The sequence below is a fragment of the Cygnus atratus genome, chromosome 6 (genome assembly GCF_013377495.2).
Source record: "Cygnus atratus isolate AKBS03 ecotype Queensland, Australia chromosome 6, CAtr_DNAZoo_HiC_assembly, whole genome shotgun sequence".
In the NCBI taxonomy this organism is placed as follows: Eukaryota; Metazoa; Chordata; class Aves; order Anseriformes; family Anatidae; genus Cygnus; species Cygnus atratus.
In genome coordinates, this window is record NC_066367.1 from 37989769 (window position 1) to 38013568 (window position 23800).

General features: G+C 41.5%; 1 protein-coding gene across 2 annotated transcripts in view; it reads left to right on the forward strand.

Annotated features, from left to right (window-relative positions):
* MBD5 (methyl-CpG binding domain protein 5) overlaps positions 1-23800 on the forward strand; it is a 139165-nt gene that overhangs the window by 107597 nt on the left and 7768 nt on the right. For both annotated transcript variants that reach the window (XM_050711630.1, XM_035566075.2), the window contains 5 exons: positions 7629-8657; positions 10326-10537; positions 12293-13501; positions 18684-18796; positions 23662-23737. In XM_050711630.1, the coding sequence (XP_050567587.1) occupies positions 7629-8657; positions 10326-10537; positions 12293-13501; positions 18684-18796; positions 23662-23737 (2639 nt within the window). The remainder of the gene's footprint in view (positions 1-7628; positions 8658-10325; positions 10538-12292; positions 13502-18683; positions 18797-23661; positions 23738-23800) is intronic.

Genomic DNA, 23800 nt, shown 5'->3' on the forward strand with positions numbered 1-23800 from the left:
TACCTCTGTGTATCACGGAAAAATAAAATCAGAGCTTTTCAGCTTCAAATTCAGAAGAGTGGCTGCCTGGCATCCTTTATGGGGCTTGTGTCTGAGAAGAGTGTCTTATTAAACTTAAATAACCGCTAGACGGGATGCCAAGCAGCTACTCTTCTAATTGTAAAGCCAATTGAATTGTTCTAGTGATTTGGGGTTTCGGTGCTTATATAAGCATACAGAGACTTTTCTTGGTGGGTGGGGTAGGCGGGGAAATAGTATTATAAGGGATCGCTGTTTGCAATCTGGCTTGACTTCTCCACGTTTTGCCTTGTGTTCCCCTCTTATTATTTTGGGGAGAAAAATTGTGATTATTTTCCTTTTCAAATACGAACTGTAAAGAAAATCTTCTATATGAAGAATGAGATTTCCAGGTACGATAATGTATGGTAGATGAAGGCTGCTCCCTCCCCTGCCATTGGAATGCCTATTCCAATTTATTTGCTCCTTTTAACTCTTGGTAGAGGTCTTGTGCACAAAACCGCTCTCGTTCTCTGAACATAAAAGAATTACTGACTTAATAGGCATCGGTGATCACATTAGGTACCTGTAATTGTTAACGGGGGATTTTTATGTCGCTGGCATAAACAGCCTTGCTACCATGAGGTTTACAGGAGAGCTCCGCTTACCGAGCACGGAGCTTGCTCAGACACACAGCTCAGGCTCCTCTTGTGGTGGTTTGGATTTTTAAATTTGAATTTGCCGTAACTCACGGTCTTTGTTAACCAGGATTCTGCCTAGTTATGGTTTTAACTGCCATACATGTTTGTAAGAATTTATATTAATAACAGTTAAAGTACTTGTAGTAGTAGTAGTAATAATAATAATAATAGTGCAGAAAGTCCTACTTTATTAAAGACGTGATGGTGGAAAAATATATATATATATGAGATTTCCCATACATAGTTCTCCACGCCTTCTGAAAATACTAACCAGAACCAGTGGGCAACTGCAAGACTTGCTAGAGGCTGGGGAGGGGGCTGTGGCAGGAAGTAATGCTTTTTGTTGCTCTTCTGTTTTCCCAAATTTGAAGAAGAGGAAAAACAAAACGTTGTACTTGGTTCGCAGCGCGTCTCCCACAGCTGTGAGTGGGGCAACGATAGAGGAAGAGATGAGGCTAAATGCCAACATTGACAAAATATTGAAAACCGTTCCTTCATCTGCATGCTGTTGGCTTGTCGGGTTTCTTTACTTGAAAACTGCTGCTGCCTTCCGCTAACAGCTAGGCGTGTAAGGAGAGGTTTCCCAAAGTCACTTTAAAAACAGCAGTGGTGGTACGGTGTAGGAGAGAAGTCAGAACAGATGGGAACGAGGAGAAGAACCAGGATTGAAATTTAGTCAAGTATTTAAGTAAATACCTAATTCTAAGCATTTCTGTTGTCCTAGAACCTGGTTTGGGCTTTCTGCCCTTACTTTGCCGAAGCTGCCGAGGCTGCGCGCTGGGGTCCTGCACGCACGGTGTTACGGGTGGGCAGCGAGCGCCTTCTTTTGGGGCAGGGTGCTGGACCTTAATAGGCCAGTCCTGGCTTTACCTGGTCCTGCTGGCCCGAGACGAACATTTTATTTATCGGTCCATTGTTCGTGATTTCTCTGTGGTCTGCAGGGAGCATGCAATCTTGATAAGGAAATCACCTGGCAGCGGGTTGCGGTTAACTGCTGAATTACGGTTTCTTCGGAACTGAAAGCACTAGAGCGAATGTGGTAGCAGATAAATATCTCAAATGTTTTCCATTCTAAAAGAATACAGAGAATGTAATTATTAAAATGTATAGCTGTTGGTCCTAAGTTTATCGGTAAGTGATGGAATATGGAGTTAAAGCAGGAACTTGTTGTCTTGAATGTTTAAGGAATATGAGGTCACACCGCTTCCATTAGCGATTATAGTTCTCCGAAAGCTGAGCCTCCTAAAATTGCAGATTTAAAAATATTGCCACTTAGGGAAACTGTGTGCTTGTGTCTGTAAGCTGGTATTAATCCTTACTTCATACTCGTATGGTGGGAGCTTCCAGAGGCCTTGCGGGATGGGCGACCCTGTAGTGAGAGCTGCACAAATGCTCCGAGATCCCAGTAATAGTAGCTCCAGGGCTGGTGATATTTTGTACTTTCACCCCTTTGTAATCTCAGCGTAAGGGACGCAGTGAAAATTTCCTCTCCCCTGTCTGTCTGGATCTTTCTGAACAAAATCTTACAGATTTCTTCTGCCACTGCTTCTGAGTTTTGCCCTTGGAGAGGGAGGAAGCTTCCTGCTAAAACCTCCCGTGACCAAGGAGGTGCCCGTGAGTTCCTGATGAGGGTTTCAAAAACTTGACGCTTGTTAAATTAAAAAAGCTATAAAGAAAAATTAAAATAAATCTAGCTGCATTTTTTATTAAACACGCAGAAATTTAAGAACTGGCAAAGTAGCGTGAAAAACATTTGTTTGTTTTCAACTCAGAATGTTTTAGATGTTAATGTCTAATGACCATGTCCCGCATTAACCATTTTTGAGCACTTTCCAGAGTACCTAATACACCTCTCTTATCCGTTATTTTTACTTCACAAATTTCAGCAATGTACTGTAACTACTGAAGCATTAGAATACCTGATGGATAGTTTCTTATAGAGGGATACTTTGTAAAATATTCTTTGTCTTGTCATTTTCTCAAGGATATACTTTAATTGCAATTAGAAAAACGCACATGTATTTAACATTCTTCAATTTGGTAGAAATGCTTCTAGTATCTATGAAGACTGTACTAGTTTGCTTTCGGCTTGAGTTGTCTGATTTGTAAGGAGCGTTATTCACAGTCGTTACTGCTCCTGGATAATTTTATGCAGACACAGTTCTTCATCCACTGCAGAAATACTGTAGTGTTTTTGACTCTTTCAGTTTGATAACAGTGGCTCATACCCCAACTTCCCTTTCTGAGCACAGCCATTGAAGCTTGCTGTCCAAATTTTATTGATGTTAAAACTTAGACTTGTTTAAAAAGCAGGATTCAAAACTAGACAGACCTCTGACTATATCGTACCATCCCAAAAGCATCATGTGTACGTATAGGATCCTCTCTTTTCCTGGTAAAACAATGCTGATATAGGAATGATAAATATCTTCTATTCTAATGTCTTTAAGTGGGCAGGCAGTGAATCTTCTTGAATGCTAATTGATTTCATAACATACTGCATCTGCTTAAGAATACCTGTCAGGCAATACTTTGAAAAAAGGAACAGATAAAATCCACAAAGGAAAATAAACATTATTTCAAAAGAAAAGAAAACAAAAAATGCACATAAATAAAACACTGTAGCCCACGAAGGAATAATTTTAAAAAGTATATCCTATTCAATTTCCATCTATTTATTCCCAAAACATTTATTTCACTTTCTAAGGGATGAATGGATTATTATTTATTTTTTTTTAGCACTCTGGATATTTCTTCTTCTCAGTGCATTACAAAGACAGTTCCTTTTTCTCAACAACAGGCAAAAGAACTTCTGGCAGATGTCCGTGCCTGCAAGAGTTGAAAGCCTACGTTTGTCTTAGGCTTTTTTTGACTTTTAGTCTAACTCCTCCATCTTTTTGTCGTTCTACGTTTACTCTTAAGAGCTTCTAATTAATAAGGACTGCTGTTTACTGAGAGCTAACGTTACGATGCCCTGGCGTTCCAGGATTCAAAGCACCATCTTTTTACGAAACTTCACTTTTGGTGTTGGCCATCGCTTTTTTTCCTTCCCGTGAGTCAAAAAGCCCCAGCTGCTCCTGTTCCTCCCGGACCTCGGAGGTTTTGTGTTAAACTGGGGAGGGGCAGGGCAGAGGTCTCTGAAGGCTTTTGTGGTGCTGTGAATTAAATGATGGAAATTATACGTGTTTTGTAAGGGAAAAAAGTAACGCAGACTTTGTGTTTTGGTTTGGGGCCAAACATTCAGCGGCCCTGTATTTTAATGGGGATGGGTATGCATGCATCTCTTCATCTGAAATACTGACTTGGTGGGGATGCTCTTTTGGAAGAGAGACACAAATCCTGTTCTGGTGGTTCAATGTATTAGTAGGGATAGATCTACCCCAGAAAGCCCTTAAAAATACTGCATTAGCTACTACCCAATTCCAAACTTCTCTACGCCAACCTGTAGTGTCTGTCTGAGGCAGCTTGTCTCAGCAGCAGGCGACTCGCTTGTCTGTTCTCCTGCTGCTGAGCTCTGGCTGCTCGTCACCTCTTCAGCTCCTGAACTTTGCACGCCTGGGCTGAAATACGTGCACCTTTTCTCTCTTCTGTTCAAAATCCATCAAGATATTTTTTCCCAGTAGCAATTAATCACCTGATTAATATGCAGAAAGAGCAAGTGTCGAATGCACTCTAGAGCTCTCAGGTTGGATCTCCAAAAGTAATGTTTGATGGGGGATAGAAAGCAGACCGGTGTTCGACAAAAGCCTAGAGCAACAGTCTTACAGGTTTGAGATTTGCTTCGTAGCAGATAGTCTTTGGTGTGATCGCTTACTTGAGTGGAATGGAAAATAGGATCATAAATCAGACATAGAGATTAGGTCCAATTGAAAATACAAAAATTGGGGTTTATATTCGTGAGGGCACCATATATAGAGTGGTTTCCTCGTGCTGAATTGCAGATATATCCATGTGCTGCTTAACACGTTGAGTGCAAGTGATAGTAGTGAGGGAAGCCTGCCTTAGCCGCTGGTATGTAACTGCATGCAAGGTAATTTCCCCTACAGTGGGAGTAAAGAATTTCCCCCCAAAATACATCATGAAACATCCCCAAAAATACAGCCTGAAACAATCTCGTGCTTTAGAAAGCCAAATATGTCTGACTGATCCTGTAGGTTAAGCTGAACTGATGACAGACAGATTTTATCTGTATGACAGTAAGGTTTTATGTAGAGGGCCACGCGAATATATTCCGGTGGTACTACCTGGTCCATCCTAAACAAGATTACAACTAGAGAAAGTAACATAAAGCGTCTCCAAGCGTTGTGGCAGTTTTGGTTCAATGAGCAATTTTTCTCCCAGCATCATTTAAGAGGCCCTGTGTGTTTTCAGGTGTTGCAGGCATCCATCTTGTGTCATTTAACAGTGGTGTCGCTGGTTCTTCTGTTGAGATGACGTATTTTGTGATTGTATTTCCTAAATCTGTAGTATGGGACTTTTCTTGATATTTAGATCCATGGAGAGTCAATTCTGAATACTGATATAAAAAACAAAAAACCTTTTTGTAAGCCAGAAGGGTTTCCCCCGGCGCCTTGCCCTGTTCTAAGAACCGTGTGTGATAGCTAATGTACCTCACTGGTCTGTGGAGCATTCCGAGCCATTACAAGCCTGCACGGAGAGTTTGGAGCTATTTTAAGTGAGAGCGTTTTCTTTTCTCCAGTGAAACACAAAGAATTTGCTTTTAGCCACAAAGATCATGAAGATTTTTATGTAACTTATCTAAAAATGTGTTTCAAAATATTTTGGAGGTTAGTAGGTTCTCTGGAATTTGCCTAATTGAATATGAGTAGCCAGAGTTTATGGTTATGTGTTAAAAAATAAATATTAATGCATGCTGAAATTAATTTTGAGTTACGCTTCTCATCGGTATGAAGCTTCTTTACAATAGTAGCAACGTAAAACAAAACTCCTGGGTAAAAAAAAGAAAGGGCATGCACACATGAAGTCTTTTCAGCATGTCGTCTCAGTAGGTCATGTGCACCTTGATTTATGAAGATGTGCCTGAAACAATCTTCCTTTTGCTGTTACGTTCCGTGCTGGGGACATTGTCAGAGGCTGCTTGTATCCAGAAGTAGGTAAGCAGCAGGACGGACACATCAGCAGCAAACAGACTCATGTGCCACAGCAGTAGCTTTTATCCTTCTGTACCAAGAGGTTTGCTGTTAGTGTCTTCATAGCAGTTTTGAATAACATCTGATCAGCTTCCCTTATTAGCAGTTCTTCACCAGCTTTTCTTGGGAGGGTGTCTGTGATTTGGAAGTCTGTATTTCCCAGCTAGAAAGAAGGGGGGGGCGTGGGTGCTGGTTTCTCAGGTATTTATGAGGCATTTGCCGATTCTTGGTGTGTCAAGACAGAGTATGTGCCATTCCTGCCTAATCTGAAATTTTAAACCCAAAGCCGTAAGTGGGACTCCAGTGGGATATATATTTTCAGTGCATGGTTTGTTTTTTCCCTCAAATGCTTATGCATTTTTTGTTCCAAACTGCTGCCTAGAGAAATGTGCTTGTCACAAAACTGGTTTTGTTGCTCTAACATATTTCTCCTCTCAACAGAATACGATAACCTGTGCTTTATGATTACAATTTGTTCTTCCTTCACCTGTCATTAATTTATTGTTTTCCTTCTGTATAGAAATATGATCATGGTACCTGCAAGAGAGCGTATGGGCTTTCTTCTCCTGAGCTCAGTGCAGTGATTCATGAACTGTGTTCATTTCTTACCTTTTTGAGCTGTCGATATGTTACGGTACTTGGAAAAAAAGGTGTTTTAAGTTAAAAGTGATGTAAAGATTGGATTCTGCTCTTACCGGTTAAAAGCGTACTTACATATCCCCTTCCAAGTAGTATTTGCTTGGGAAAATTATAATTGATGCTTTCTGATAATCAATACCTTTGTTCTCTATTGTGTCAGCTATGTTTGCAGGGCAATTGAGAACAGAAAATAATTTTATTGCATCAAAACCGCAGTTTAATACTTTTATATATTTTATATATGCAGTATACAATTTCAGTACATATTCTTACCGTTTGTTCTCCAATGAATAAAGTAGAAAGGTGTACTTCAAGGTAATTTCACTTGCTTTAATTTTCCAGGCCTCCTCTTGTATGTTTCTTGTGTGTGACCACTCTGCCTGAAGTAAAAGATAATGAATAATTTACTTTATACTTCAGCTGTGGTGAAGGGGTACAAAGATACCCAAACAAACTTTATTATTCTTTCCCTCTTCCCTCATCACAAATCTACCCAGTTCATCTTTCTTTTCATGCCAAGTGATGGATATGACTAGACCAACCCAATTATTTACATTTTTTTCTTTGTAAATTGTTAATCATTGTGTTTTTTTCTCTAGGAGTCCAAAATAATGCTTTAGATAATAATTATCCAAAACCCCATTAATGGAATACAGCTGGAAAAAGAAGAGCATCGCTTTCACATCTGCATTTAGAGTTTACTCTCACTTTTCACAGAGCATCATTCATGCCTTACGTTGATCTTTCATCCTAGTAGTTAATTTATTATTGGTCCATGACAAAGTAAATGAAGTTACAGTTGCTTTTAGTTTTACACTTACCAAAATATGTAATGAATGAAATCCTCTGAAATCACCACTCAAAGAAATTGAAGGGAAATAAAAGCGTATAGTTTGAGAATTTCGGATGAGATGTGGCACAGCCTGCAGTATCTGAAGTAGTTGATGGCAGATTCCTTCAGATTTAAAAAAAAAAAAAAAAAAAAAAAAAAACACTCAAGTTTGGATGCTGAAAGCATTTTCTTTTGTGTGCATGGGTATCAAGCGTTGCTGGTTTGGATTGACCTAGCTGCTTTGTAACTCGGATGACTGTCTCCCAGCAGGCAGCATGCTATTAATATTTTTGTTCTTTTGCATTGCAGGGGGTTCAGGACCGTCATCATCAATAGCCATAGCTGGCACCAGCCAACCTGCCATCACAAAGACAACATCTGTTCTTCAAGATGGTGTTATAGTCACTACTGCAGCTGGAAACCCACTTCAGAGCCAGCTGCCCATTGGGAGCGATTTCCCTTTCGCTGGCCATGAACACTCGCTTCATTTCCCGCAGAACAGCTCTTCAAACAACAATCTTCCACATTCTTTGAATCAAAACCTCCTCAGTTCTCTACCTATCTCTTTGCCAGTGAATCAGCAACATCTCCTAAACCAGAATCTATTAAATATACTGCAGCCTTCAGCAGGAGAAGGCAAGTCTGAGGTCAACCTCAACCCTTTAGGTTTTCTCAACCCGAATGTAAATGCTGCTTTAGCTTTTCTCTCCAGTGACGTGGATGGGCAGGTATTGCAACCTGTTCATTTTCAGCTTCTAGCAACCCTCCTCCAGAACCAAGCCCAAGCAGCTGCCATGCTTCCCCTACCATCTTTCAATCTGACCATCTCAGATTTGCTGCAACAGCAAAATAACCCTTTGCCCTCAGTAACACAGATGACAGCCCCACCTGACCATTTGCCAAGCAATCAGTCAGAAAGCAACAGGGTTGAGACCCTTTTAACCAACCCCCTGGGGAACCCTATACCAAGCTTTTCAGGCACTGACACTACTTCTAACCCCCTGCTCCTCCCAGCTGTCTCTGGGGCCTCAGCATTAATGGCCTTGAATCCCCAGCTGGTGGGAGGTGTCCTGAACTCTGCATCGGGCAACACCGCTAATCATCCAGAGGTTTCCATAGCCACCTCCTCCCAGGCAACCACTACCACAACCACTACATCATCAGCAGTGGCAGCACTGTCTGTCTCAACCCTGGGTGGTGGGACAGCAGTGGTGTCAATGGCAGAAACATTGCTGAACATATCTAATAATGCTGGGAATACATCTGGTCCAGCTAAACTCAACAATAACTCTGTGGTGCCACAGCTACTTAACCCTCTACTGGGGACAGGTCTGCTTGGTAAGTTCAATTTCTTCACAGATATAAAAGGAAAAAAAAAGGAAGAGGGTTGGGGAGGGGGAATTTCTGATTCTAGTTTCTAAAGATGACACTTTATCATACTTTTTTTATAAGGCTTTTGTATGTTACAGCTTGTTTACTGAGAAAACATAACTGTTACTGCAAGACATTTTAACTACATTCTAATTTAATTCAATAATACTTCACACTGGTTTTGGAAATTACTTTATATTCCATTCTTAATTCTGATGCCACCTAGACCTACTATATACATCTTAAAATTCTATAAGCGATTGGACTTGTTTCATTTTTCAAGTAATAAAAGCCTAGATGCATCTCTGGGATGCGCTGTTTCATTTCAAGTGCATGTGGCATCACAGGGTTAGTACGAGTAGCTGTGCAGTAGATGAAAAGTGGCCAAGTGCATTTTTCCAAATGAATCAAAAGTGCCAAAACCATCAGAAAGCAGACTCCCTGTAAAGTAATACATAAAGCACTCAAAGCAAGTCCTTGCACAAGTTCAAAGAGGAAGGTTGCCCTTTGAGCCCTTTGTTGTGTATTTATATTTTCTCATTGCTCTGTTTTTTCTTTTTTTTTTTTAACTGTATCTTGGAGTTTAAAAAGCCAGGGTATATCTCACTAACAAGCGCATACATCCCATAATGAGTGATAAAAAGCTGTTAAATACAAGTTTTTCTCCTGTGTCTTTGGATGAACTTTACCCAGAATGTGTAATGTAACTAGCACTCCTCTGATTTTTGGACTACATAAACCAATGTTTCCTCCTACAGTAGGAGGAGGAAATAATAGTGGTAGAGCTGATAAGTATTTTGCTTAATTAATTAATGTGCTTAATACCTCATGCCTACCTACTAAATGGCTACCGTGAACTCAATCCTACTTGACATTTTTAATGTAAAATAGATAACCAATGATTCTGCAAATGCAAATTTTAAGGAAAACATGAACTTTATGTTAAAAAAAAACAACTAGGAAATTGATACATTTTTAAGCTTTTTATATCACAAAGTCAGGTTCAAGAGCATACTTATTTTACTAGAACTAGAGTTTTCGTGTTCAATGAGATTTTAATCTTATGGAAAATGTTAATACAATTGTATCTCTAGAATGCTATAAAACAGAAAATGTGTGGACTAACATGTTGGTGACCCAAAAAGCCTTTGCTCACGTGCAGTTAGATCACGTTATTTTGTCATAGTTAATGAAAAACAAGTTTTGTTGTTTTTTTTAAATTATTTTCTCTTTTTCTCTCTCTCTCTCTTCTCCTCCTCCCCCCCTCACCACCCCAGTACTGTTTGAAGCAGTCACTCTTTGGAAACTAAGAGTAAGATTCCAAGACACCGATTTGATAGAAGCTCATTCTGCCATACTTGGCTGTGTACCGTTCCAAAGGCAGAGACAGTCATGTCAGAAACCTTTAGAAAGAGTCCAGATAGATGTGACATGCAAAAGAAGCAATGCTGAAGAAAGAAAGGAATAAAGATTAGGAGACACATGCCTTGAGGACCATTCCATAGAAGATTGAAGGGGAAAAGTGTTGTTTTACAGAGGCATTTGCTTAGCAGTCAGTTGATATTTGAGTCAAGGAAATTCCTCCTGACTGTTGAAAACTGTACTGACTTATGTTTCCCTGTGTTTGAATTACAGGTGACATGTCATCTATAAACACTACTTTGAATAACCATCAACTGAGTCATCTCCAGTCGCTATTAAACAACAATCAGATGTTTCCTTCAAATCAGCAGCAACAGCACCTTCTCCAGGGGTATCAGAACATGCAGGGCTTTCAAGGCCAGCCCCCAATTCCTGGCCCGGCTAACAACCCAAACCCCATGGCATGTCTGTTCCAAAATTTCCAGGTAGAAAGCAAAATTAAATCAATATTCAAACAAATGTGCAACTCTAAGTAGGTAAAGTTATATCCTCCATAGTTTGACTTTTTTTTTTTTTTTTACTGAGTGATTAAGACAATATGATATATACAATTGCTTGCCTCTTTCAGTAGTTTTTGGATTTTGCAAATCAGTAACATTTGTTACTGAAACTTGATACCTTCTTCCTTAGATATTGGGTATAGTATCTTTGGAAACAGCTGTGCTCTATGTATTGGAAAAAATTAGGCTATGTGCATTCTGATAATTACTGTACATTTTTTGGCAAAACTGTTTTCCATTCTGAAAAAAAAAATCATAAATTCCCTTTTAGACTGCTCAAAGATTCGATGGTTAGAAGGAAATTACGATACCTCTTTACAGTGATTAGAAACTTAATAAATGATGATAGGTGACTATTGACCGGATCCCTCATATGTTCCCACTGGAATTGAATGGAGGAGGTAGCTTTGATGCAGATTGTATAAATTGAAGAAAACAGGGGTTAGAATGAATATGCAGTGACAAACCGTGCAAAAAAAAGATACCTTCATGCTATTCACCTAAATAGCTCTTCATAATGCAACCTGAACTATTAAACTAACAAACTGACAGGAAGCATAGCAACCAAAACAGGTAATAAAAGCAGAGTTACAGTATGCGTATTATTATTCAGTATTACTGTGGTTGCTGCAGGACTCGAGATGTGAAGAGAGAAGCGTGCATAGTGCCAGCAAGTGCTTTTACCCTTTAAGAAGGAAAAAGAAGACGTGTCATTTTCTCAGTGTAGGCATTTCACTGCTACTGCAAAATCACAGTCCTCCAGCTGCCTATTAACTCCCTTTGTTTTTGTATGAATTCTGGTAGCTTTATCTCAGTATTTTTTGGTTCAGTTTCTCAGTTATATAAATAGTAATGGTGAGTATTTAAAGGAGCTTTGGGAAATATTTTGCCCTTGTTTGTTACTGTTTTTTATTAAAGCACTCTTATTGATGTCGTCCGCACTGCCTACATATGTGACAAGAAATACAAAAAGCACAGTTACTTTAATCTGAAGGTTACAGTTTACTGTGGCAGTTCCTGACATTACAGCTGCAATGCAAAGGGATGCAGGCATGGTTTACAAGGGACTAAAGTAAAAAGAGATCCCATGAGAGAAGCACATAAACGAAAGGGAGAAAATAGAAATGCTGGCCAATTGCAAAAGGACAGTGATGGCCTACTTTCCAGACACAGAAAGAGGAACGTGTAAGGAGCCTAGAGGAGCAGTTGGTTGGGAGGAAAGAAGAAAAACCGGGGGTCTGAGAAGGAATAAAAGAGAATAGTTGACAACAGAAATATTGAAATACCTGGTGGAGTTGGTTAGGGTTTCAGAGAAAAAAAGGCGGGTGCCGTACTTCAGAAGAGGGAACCTCAGAAAAGACTGTGAAAAAGGAGATAAAAATGTAGTCTCAGCAGTACATAGTAGGTTGTATCAATATGTGTAAGGCATTCACTCTGAACCACGAGGCAAAGTCTTAACAGCTGATGGCTTTGCTTTCCTATTTGTTTTTCTATCTAGTTTATCCAGCTTTAAGCTCCACAACTGATGCGTAACCAAAATAAAATTGTTTATATACTGTAACAAATAATCACCCCTGGCCACTATCCTAATTTTTTATTAAAATGAAACAAAGTTTTCTATTAAAGTGGAGTTTTAAGCAGAATAGCAATTTCCATCTTTTTCTCTCCCTTTTTTTTCAGGTGAGAATGCAGGAAGATGCTGCTGTCCTAAACAAAAGAATGATCACTCAGATGGGAATGGCACCAGTTCCCGAGAGCTCCAACACTATGCTTCCTCCTTTCCAAGAAACATCTTGTGATTTGCAGCAAAGAACTGAACCATCTCTTGGACAACAGGCAAAGGATAACCTCAATGTCGCTGCTCAGGGTGATACATCAGTGGACGCTATCTACAAAGCAGTTGTAGATGCTGCAAGCAAGGGAATGCAAGTAGTAATCACCACTGCCGTTAGCAGTACAACACAAATGAGTCCCATTCCAGCTTTGAGTGCCATGAGTGCCTTCACAGCCTCAATTGGTGACCCATTAAATCTTTCTAGTGCTGTCAGTGCAGTAATCCATGGAAGAAACATTGCTGTTTCTGATCACGAAGGTAGGCTAAGGAACGCTAGAGGAACGCGAATACTGAAGAATTCAGAACATGGTAAAAATTCAAGTGAAGGGGATGGGTATGAATATTACAAATCAACAAGTTGTAACACACCCAAAAAACAGTGGGAAGGGGAGCAAAGTCCTGTCAGTGAGATAAACAGATGGAAATGTGATGAGTTTCTAGACCACTCTGCACATATCCATAGTAGTCCTTGTCACGAAAGGCCCAATAACATCTCCACACTGCCATTATTACAAGGCGAGCAGCATCAGATACTGTTATCACAGCGAAACTGTCAAAGTGATAAAATGTTGGAGGAGAATTTCAGGTATAACAATTACAAAAGAACTATGATGAGTTTTAAGGAAAGACTGGAGAACACTGTGGAACGATGTGCACACATAAATGGAAATAGGCCTCAGCAGAACAGAGGATTTGGGGAGTTGCTGAACACTTCTAAACAAGACCTGATTCTGGAAGAGCAATCTCCAAGTTCCTCAAATAGCTTGGAAAGTTCATTAGTTAAAGACTATATCCATTACAATGGAGATTTTAATGCCAAAAGCATTAATGGGTGTGTGCCTAGCCCTTCAGATGCTAAAAGCATCAGTAGTGAAGATGACCTAAGGAATCCAGATTCCCCTTCTTCAAACGAGCTGATACATTACAGGCCGAGGACGTTTAATGTTGGCGACTTGGTCTGGGGCCAAATCAAAGGACTGACTTCATGGCCTGGAAAACTAGTAAGAGAAGAAGAAGTTCACAATTCATGTCAACAAAACGCTGAGGAGGGGAAGGTATATTTATATATATATGCACATATCTATCTATCTTCTTATATACACGTGTACATATGCTTATACAAACCATAGCGTATCAATGCTTTACCTTGATCCTTTATTTTTTTAACTTGTCTCGTATTTTAATAGTACAAATTGCTTTTTTTTCCCTCCATACTACAGCTTGTAGAATGGAATTTATCCCAAAAATTGTTAAACTCACAGTGTATATTTAGGTGAACTTAAAGGTGTTGTGTCCAAAGAAACTGGTATAATGTGTAAGGCATATGGAGACATCTAAAAGTGGTGAAAAGTGGAAAAAGGGAAACTGGGATCTAATCAGATTGAGGAGTCTGTAACAAGTAAGATCTTGCTGACTGCCACATACACTGCTTGGGAGGAAATGTGTGGATACGTGCATTTCACCGTGAAAAGAGGTCTGGAACATCTTTATAATAGTGAAGAAAGCACTCCAATTTGCTCGTTTGTCCTAAAGTCCAGGTTTTTTAGTACTAACAGTATATTTGTCAGAGAATGTATGCTATTTTAAATTCTAGTCTCCACTAAGTGTGTAACATTATATTTTTGTAGTTTTCATAAACTATTTCACATCTGCTACATGTAAATGTTTTCAAAGTGCTATTTTAAAAAATGCCAATTATAAAAATACGTACGTAGAAAGCCAAGACCTAACAAAACAGCATTTTACCTCTGGCACGAAGAAGTCAAACCACTTAAAAATTGTATCTTTTTCCCATACTCCCGACTAGCAGATTGCATGACAACAGTCATAAAAATGCAAGAGTAGCCAGAACAGGTTGGACCAAAGTATTCCTTTACTCACGAAGTGCCCAAGAGCCAATGCCCAGAGGAGAGCACGAGAACACGTCGAGGGCTGCTCCGGGTCCCTCCCACCAGTGCACAGCTCAGGGATGCCACGAGCCAGAGCTGGTATCTCCGTGTTGTAACCAGCGCTGCTCTTCCTGCACTTGGTCATGGAGTTATCTGAGGTTGATGTGCAAACATAATTTGCTCAAACAGTCAGGTCTTTGATGAATTGGTAGTATAAATATCTGGGGCGTTGTTCGGCTGGAATGATTCAACCCCAGTTCAGGAGAACTTCAGTCTCTCTTTCAAGGCTTCTTCCTTGATCTCCGTAGCCTCAGTGGTTTCAGGGAGCTCCCGTCTGAGTACTCTGAACAGAACTATTTACTTTAGAGAAGTCACTGTGCTTTAATAACAGCACTTGCATGCTTAAGAGCTCGTTCCTTATAAAGATTAGATTCCCAAGTTACAAATCATTTTTAAAACTATAGGCAAATGAGACAGACCACAAACAGTAGAGGATTAAACTGGAAAAATTAGGAGGTGAATAATGTCAAGGTCCCATATGACTTCTGAATACAGTTCTTGTACTGTATATATGTTCAAGTGTGTATTTGTGTTAATTTCACAAAGTTAATTGCAAATCCATATTTATAAGATTGTTCTGACACATTTTAAGAGCTTTTTTTTTTAACTTTTATAAGGAGGTGATTTTTTTTCATTTGCATTCCATAGCAATTTAAACTTTACTCCCAGTTTGTGTTTAGCAGAACGTACAGTTGTTTTTGTGCAAACCCGCTTTCTTTATTTCTGTCCCTTTTGTACGTTATCTAAACACATTGCGTGGCATCATGTTTAATGGCATAGATTTTATTGTATGCTGAAGCACAAACAACAGGAAAGCAACCTATGGATCCCTCCTAAACCGAGGAAATGCTCCGGATGCAGTACTGTCAAGGCAGCAAGAGAGACTTTCAAGCTCTTCGTCAGAAGTCCTGTGTAACAGATCCCCTCGCTTCAGAAGGCCGTCCATTTCATGGTTGTTCTATACGTGTATTTATATATTTATGTATGTGTGTGGCTGATTCTCACCACCAAGCAGTACAGAGCGAATGACCTTTCAGAGGTCAGGATTTCAGGTTGAATTAAGTGATGCTGGGAAATAGGAACGAGGTGAGAAGCAGGATGAGAATGTGCCCGTGCTGTATCATAGTTGTGTTTCTAGTGCAAAGCAGGCAGGAACTGGCATGCACAGTGGCAGTCTGTGCATGTGTTCAAGCGCTCCCATAACATGTCACACAGCCACGTCCTTCAGATGTTTGGACAGCCTGGTCTGAAATAGAAATGAAAACCGAAAAACCCTTGAAAACCAAAAGGTCTCCAGAAAGTCTGCACTCCAGAAAACCCTGAAAGGTTGTAATTCATGGGGGGAGTCACCAGCAGTTCTGGAAACGTGATTTTCTGAGGAGCTTTCTTAAAACATCTTTTAAAGTGTTTGTGTAATCAGATGTTAACTTCCTATGTTGTAACATTGCTTTAGCCATGCTCTGGAATTTCGCTGTACATTGTATGCTCTGTGTTCTCTATATCATACATTAATTTGGTTTTTATTTCCATTAAGAATTTGAGTATTATATGTAATAATACTTCTGTGTGCTGAGCAGCTAGCACGGTGCGTTGGTGAGAGCTGCCTGGGGCAGCAGGACCCGCAGCTCCGCCAGTCTGTGTTTCTAAGCGGGCTCCTGTCTCACTGGGAAGGTGCTGCTGATTTCTCTGGGGGAAAATTTTGCTTTCTGCCCTAATAGATATATGTAAAATGGCATAAAAGTAGAATTTGGGCACGTTGTTTTGTAGTTTCAATAATTATCCAGCAGTTCCTGCCAGGGAGCCGTGCTAGCAGTCAGCCTCCTGTCTGTGAGAGCACAAGTTAATTTCTTTCAGATTTTACAACTAATTAGTACTTGATGCTAAAAGTTTACAATAGGAAAAATAGTTTTTGCTGTTTCATAATAATTTGGCTTATGAATGTTTTTTTTATAGAGTGGCATAAAACACTGGACTCTTACCAAGCCTGTATAAATACCTGCCTGAGGAAACTGAGCTTTTCTCGTCCTAGAGATAAGAATAGGTGTGGTTTATCAGAGTCCTGAAAATCCAGTTTGTATGTATTACTATTGTTAGGGGGTACTGTAAATGGAGGGATGTGATATGATTAATTCCAATATATGTTATACTTGCTTCCAATTCCATGTTACGTAAGCAATTTGACACTACTTCAAAAAAGTGCTAGCAGGTTTGGGTTTCTTGGCTGTTCTACCATCACACAATTCCTGTAATGAAGATCTTGATCCTTTTTCTAACATAAGTCACTTGTTACCCAAATGTGGTAGTAACTCCTCATACAAGTAGTTTACCCTTTAGCTTTTCTTTGTACCCGAGGGCAGACATGTGCAACGCTGCAGTTTGTTCCTCCTTTGTACGGGTGCGGTGCCATTGGAGTGCTCCTGGCAGCATCACCACAAAGTAAAGGTTCAGCTGTAAAGGATCGGGATGATTACATTACTGCCATTTAATTCTGTTCAGTTTGAAAAATGTAAGTTTTTTCTTTAGTAGTTTTCAGAGGTGCTGTAAGGTGCGGGCTTGAGCACCGGCGTATCGCAGACAGGGAAGCTGCATCCGCTGCTGCGGCCGGTCCCTTCGCCTCATGCACCTCCTGTGTCTTCTGTCCTCTGTGCATCCTTAACAGCTCTGCAGCTTCTCAGTCGATTGCATTTCACGTGTATGCATTGGTATTTTTACAAAGTCTGATTGGGAAAGGAATTGTGTGAAGTGTTCGCAGCCTTGCATTACAAGTGCGCGTGGTTTGAAGGGAGAAGTGCTGCAGTCTGTAGCATAAGTGAATATTTTTCATGAAAACAGAAATCTTGCCTCCCTGCGTGCAGATTTCACGAGTAATGACTCATCTTTTAAGTTCCCGAAGCTGCAGTAGTTCCCAGCTTCGTTATCAGATGCAGGAGTTCAAGATGTGGAATTTGGTCTAAACATGTATTATATTTGGCATTGTGTCTGGAGATTTTGACAACTTGCCTGCTCATTAACTTCAGATCGTCACGTCTAAAAATCAGTTTCGTTGTGAATATAAATTATTTATTCATTGAAAGGTTGGCTTTAGATGGAAGTTGCATTCAAATTTATTTTTAGGATTGTATGTAGGCATGCTTAATAAATTTGTATTTATGGATTTAATTTTCTTTGTGTCAAAATACAAGCTGTACTTTTTAATGAAACAAATGCTATATAAGGTTCTTGTTAGCTTATGCAAATAAGTCAAGCAAAACAACGCTACTGACAAAAATGGAATTTATCAGGTCATTTTCTTTAAATTGTGTATTTTGAACGTATTTTTGTGGTTTTACAAGCAGAAATTACTGTGAACCAAATCAAAATAATATGCGAAGTTAAGTGGGATATTGTATTGTGAAGGTACACGATAAGATCCTACAGACCATATAATTCATTTCCTCTCATGTTTGTGTTGTTTACACTAGCGCTGACTGGTGGCGCCAGTGATCAGATGCTGTGGTTTATGGACAGCTCGCTTAAAAGATTACAATTCTGGTTGATTTCAAGAGAACCTAAACTTCCAGTTAAAGTACTCCAAACAGCAGCTCAGCAGCCCTGTTGAGCACGTGCTCACATTCGTTCCTGACTCAGCAGATCACTAAAACTTGGGCTCAGTAAAAAAATAAATACATAAAAAATAAATATATAAAATTAAAAGCCCTTTCTCAGGATGGATAAATTAGCTGGCTAAAAGAAGCAGTAGCTAAAATTCATAATTTCCTACTGCATAAGTAAAGCTTGTTCCTCCTGCCCTCTCCCACCCCGATCTTTGTAAGGTCTTACGCCTTTGAGCTCTTCTGAGACAGGAATGGGTTTGGCCATGCCATCAGCAGCGCTGCCGAGCTGCGGCCTTACATACTGCGTCCAGGTGAGGTGATGTAACACGTGTTCACGTTGATGGCCTCTGTAAAAGCTGTATGACGTGTATTAGGCACCTCGCTGTTCCAGGTAGTCTCAGAGATGTCCCATATATTGGTAGAATGGGAGTACAGGATGTGAGACAACAGCATTTACCTTAATAATACAAAAAACTGTGTTCTAAAATACTATTTTCCTTCTGTTTTTGTATTGCTATTAATGGTGTGGATATGTAGAGAAATTACAGTGTGTAGGTATGTGTATGAGGGGGTGTGTGTAGCTATACATTAATTTCTTTGCTGGGAAGGTCGGTGTCTTATGGATGCACTGAAAATTAGGCTCCTTAATAATGCATGTCTAGCAGTAAAGTAAAAGCGGTGTTTAATAATTGCAGGTCTGGGTAATGTGGTTTGGTGTTCATACCTTCACTCAGGTGGAGCCAGAGAAGTTGAAGACACTAACAGAAGGTCTAGAAGCTTACAACCGAGCCAGAAAAAGGAACAGAAAGTAAGTGAACGCTCATTCATTTGCCGGAGAGATGGAATAATGTGATTCTTTTGCTTCCAGAGCCTCCAATTTTGGGGACCCTGGCAGATCTGCCAAACAGAAAAGTTAATTTTCTGAATTCCTTGTGTTGGTTATGATAATCATGAGATCTTTGGTATCTGCATTTTTATTGCATCTTCTGATATTTACAGTAGCCTTTGTAAAATGTCAGCCTGCTTGTTTGAGCTTTCATGTGCGGGATTCTAATTTACGGCTAAAAAAGTTATTACATCAAAACTCTTCTGACCAAATGCACTTTTTAACAAGATCTGCCCTTCTTATCTCTTCCCTCTCCCTCTGTCAGCTGCTGCTGCAGGCAGAGCACAGGTTTATTCCGATAAATTCCGTTTATTTCCCATTGCCGAGAAGCTTTGCAGACCTTGTGAAGTCTGGCTGCGTGTAACCAGGCAGCGGCTCGGTGCGGGGCTTCCCTTACACTCTCCGTCAGACATGTATGAACTGCCTGGTTTTATCGGGCCTCTTAGCCTTTATTTATCAAGGTACAGGGATGGAAAGCCTGTGAAACATTGCGTATTAGGGCGTGAAACAGAAAGCATAGACAAAAAGAGGAAAATGAGGTTGACTTGAGGAGAAATAAAACCTCGACAGCTGTAAAAGGGCAGCAGAGCAGAGGTGGTGCTGTGGTTGGGATTGCTGTAGGATGCTGCTGTGCGCTTGCTCCTGCACTGAGAATGCATTACGTTGGGTGAGAGTGTCACGTCCGCTCACACCACTTGTCTTCAGAACAAGAAACATGGGCTTAACGGGATTAAATAATTATTTGTCTCCAGCTCCATTTAAGGTGTCAGCTTTTCCTCTATTTATACGTCATGCAGTGCTTACCAGAAATAGTTTTAATGCCAATGAGACAATGCCATCTTTTATTTTTCACCATCCCCAAGTGCTGGAGCTGAAGGGTGAGAGGGGCTCCTGGCAGCCGGGTGCTGGCTCTGCTCCCCGACACAAAGCACGTGCCACGAGGAGGCGAGAGCCGCTGATCTGCAGGGCTGTTAAGGTTGGAATGAGCAATACAGTTTAAGAAAACCTCCCGTCTTCTGACTTGCGGCCATATATTTGGCAGGCTGGGGGTTATCTAGACCTGCACGGAGCCCCGTGCCCTTTCTCGTGGCACTGCTGGTTCTGCGCCGGGGCTTGCGCGTAGCGAAACAGCGGCTGTCAGATAGCCCCAGTGTGGGGCCCCTGGGTGCCCCTGGTCCTAGGGTTCCTTTACAGCCCTTACAGGTTTTTGCCCGTATTTCTCCCTGTCTGTATCTCATATTTCAAGTAGTTTGCTCTTTTGTTGTGGAGCAGAGGGCAGCCCCTTCTCTTTTACCTGTGGTCTGTTCTCAATTTATCTGGAACAGCTCTTATCTCCTTATGGTCTTCTCCGTGATACATGTGCTTGTAGCATCTTGTTGCACAAGGGTCCAAAACCTTGGAGGATTAAGCATTAGATATAGTAGTTACATGTGGAACACAACTCCTGTTGGTTTCCGTTACCACACGGATGAATACTCATTACTTACACACACCAGCACTGGCATCACGTTGGGCACTTCTGTAATACAAAGACAAAGGTAAAGAAGTCCAGGAGAAATTAGTTTTAGGAGCATGGGCCAACACTGCAGACGTTTGGTGTCTTGAGCAGAGCGAGGTTAGCATCCAGACCCTCAAAATGACATTCAGGTGCCATAAACAAGGCACCAGGTCATCACCCAACGCCGGTGCCGTCTCCTCCCGTGCTTTCAGCTTCTCTCCGCGTTTAGTTCCCCCTCTGGGCTTCTGTTTTGTCAGGCATGTGCCGTTTGCCATCCCTACCATTTCCATCCATACCGTGCACGCTGACTTATGTCCGAATGAGGCTCGAACGTGGCTTTAGCTTGGAGCAGGCAGGTCGGCGACGTCCCTCCTGCTGGCCGTGTGCCGTTTTCCCCATGGAGCGGGGCTCTGCAGGGCACGAGTGTGCTCGCACGGCTTCGCAGCACGAGCAGCAGCTGCACGCCAAGTCTGGGACGTGCCCGCTGCGGGAGGGAGCTCGGGGACTTCCAGCTGCTCGGCTCAGCTCATGGTCATGCTTCATTTGGAGGATACGGATCGGTGAAATTGCAGTGGGCTCCAGTACGAAGGGTTAAAAGAACACTGCTGGCACAAAGGTTGCCCTCTGTTCCCGGGGGAAGGAGTTTAAATCTGTCTCCAAAACTGTTGGCCATGGGAGGTGTTCAAAGAGGCGATGTGCTGCTTTTTAACGGGAGAGGGAATCTACTGCTAGAATCTTTTAAATGGAGTTTGACAGAAGTTGTGGCATTTACAGGTCGGTTTGCATCACGCGTCATACCTGACGCAAGTTTATCCGGTGTCAGGGTCTCTGCTTTGTTGTTGCAGTAACTGCGTGTTTCGGTGATGGGCACTGCTGAAACTTTGACTCAAGGGCAGGTCCTCGTCTTCACGGTGGAATGTAGCTAGTAGAAAAAAAACATCAGTGTCTTAGGACTACAATTCATATCGCCAGTTGTATTTTTAATACTGCCAAATGGCTCTTTTGACTAATAGCAAAAATTTCCAAAGCATCTAATAAGGGTGGAAGTGACCTCAAGAGGTCATCCTACCCAAAGGCGAGACATGAAGGAGGAAAAACGGGGGGGAGAAATCTGCATGCTGTGTAATACTGCCTTTGATTATCTTAATTGCTAGGGCTGTTTCATTATGACAGTGAAAATCACCATAAATTAAGTCACATCAATCACTGCTGGTTTTGCCGTACTTTCTATTGTGCTTACGGAGTAAAAAATTCCATCTCCAGTGAAAACCTACACCCCTATTCTTTTAACAGAGAAATAGTGAAACTACCGTACCGTATCCAAACTTGCCAGTTTGTTAGAAGTGGTTGCTGCTAAGACGCTACCGAGCACTGAATATTCCATTAATTTCATGCTGAACATCATCTCAGATGCAGTTCTGTTAAAGCAGAAATTCAAACTTACAAAGTCAATACAGGATTTTTGCTGCTGTGAAAACCGTAGCAGTGTGCGTAGCTGGGGAACGAAGCATTTAAAAATGGGCAGTGTCCTTTGGTTTCCATTAGACGTCCTGCACGTTCTTGGTGCGGGCACATCTAGCCTGCCTCTGATGCCACTGAGAGCAGACGAAGTTTCTCAGTGCTATTTGGAATTAACTTCAATTAATTTAATCTTGAATTTTAGGCAAATGATATTAAAAAGCAGTTCACGCTGGGTTTCCAAACATTGCTTAATTTTTATTCAACCATCCAAAATAGGAGATTGTGAAGTAGCGGGGGAAAAAATCCGATAAAGACGTGTGAGGTTGCTGACAGAGCATCATGTTGATTAAATAACTTCAGTAACTTGCGATCTGAAAGCTGCTTCTAGATGACATTCAAATCAGCGGCGCTATCAGTCCTTAATACAGCTGCATTACAAATGGAGCCATCATGGTGCCTTTCTAGAGGTGACGTTGCCACTAAACAATATTCTGCTCGGCATTCATAGTATTTCAGGGCGTCCTTACTTGTCCAGGTTGCATAGCGTAAACTTGGTTTTGCAAGCAGTCGAGCTAAGTTGATTCAGAAAGCCATGTGGCCATGGCCAGCTGCGTATAAGAATCTGTGTTTCAGATTATTTTATAATTTCTCTGGCTGGTTTAAACTTAATCAGGATACATCATTCTAAATTCCTTTAGCCCGGTTTTAACGAATTCGCTCAAAGCCTTAGGTAAACGTGCACAGCTCTGTGTAGCAGGACGAGTCCTACGTTCCATCCTAGCTGACACGATGGTCCTTCTCTCTTTATTAAAAGGGCAGATTTATTTAGTAAGCGTCCCCTTCTATGAAGGACGGTCCCAGTGCCTTGGCCATCAGTGCCAGCCTTGGGACAAGTTTTCCCGTTACAGTTTTTCTGTGCATAATCAGAGCGAGCACGCTGGGGGCTCTGTCCTGCCCCCTCACTGCTGCATCCCGAGGCTGTCGCGATGGGCGCGCACGGGACGGTCTCTGATCTCCTGGAGGATCCGTCCCATCTCGTGTGCAGCCATTTCTCCTCAAGTCCACAACTCTTCTAGATGCACTTGGGGTGCGTTTTGGTTTGGAAGAAGCTTCCCTTCTCTGGGAGGCTGCCTCTGGGAACACTTCCCGTGCCCGGATGCACCTTTTTCCCCGACGTGCCCCGAGGGGATCGCCGGGCGTTTTGGAGGAGCGCTGTGCCGTGCGTCCCTCGAGAGGTGTGAAACTCGAAGGGACGTTGAGGTGCAAGCTTCCTGCTTTGGGCAGGAGGGAGGCCTGGCAGAGCGCGCCGTGATTCTACAAGCAGGCAGCGCTGCGCCGCTCAGCCCTTCGCAGGGGTGTCGCTGAAGTGGAGCCGCCGGGGCAAGGCGAAGGCAGCGCCCAGCGGGCAGCAGGAGAGGCGAGGGGTGCTCAGGAGCACTGCAGGTCCTCACAAAGTCCCGAGCAGCCTCTCCGCGCTTCGGCGGCGCCCACAGGTCTGGCGCGTCTTGCTGGTGAAGTAAAAATAAGATGATAACAAAAGGAGCGCACAAAACGCTTTGTTACGGTGGAGTGCGCTTGCTTGTCATTTGTCTCGCAGATACTGTAACTAACAGTCCGGGTCGCTGCCTTTAATTTTTCTTCTGCAATTCTGACGGGAGCCTTTAGTTGGCACAGTGTCACACAGAGATCTGCTCTTGCTGTTTGTGCTGTAACAACCTGGGAGGCTCTCCGGATACTCAAATGTGTCTGATGAATTAATGCATTTATTATTAATTGTAAGTGTTTTTCTGCTACTAAGTTACTGATAACATTAATTTCTTCTTCCTAGAAGTGGAAAGCTAAATAACCATTTAGAAGCTGCTATACATGAGGCCATGAGTGAACTAGACAAAATGTCTGGGAATGTAAGTTTCTTTTCACATTAGCAATAATTTCATCTTCTCTCTCTGTTTGTGCATGTCTGTCAG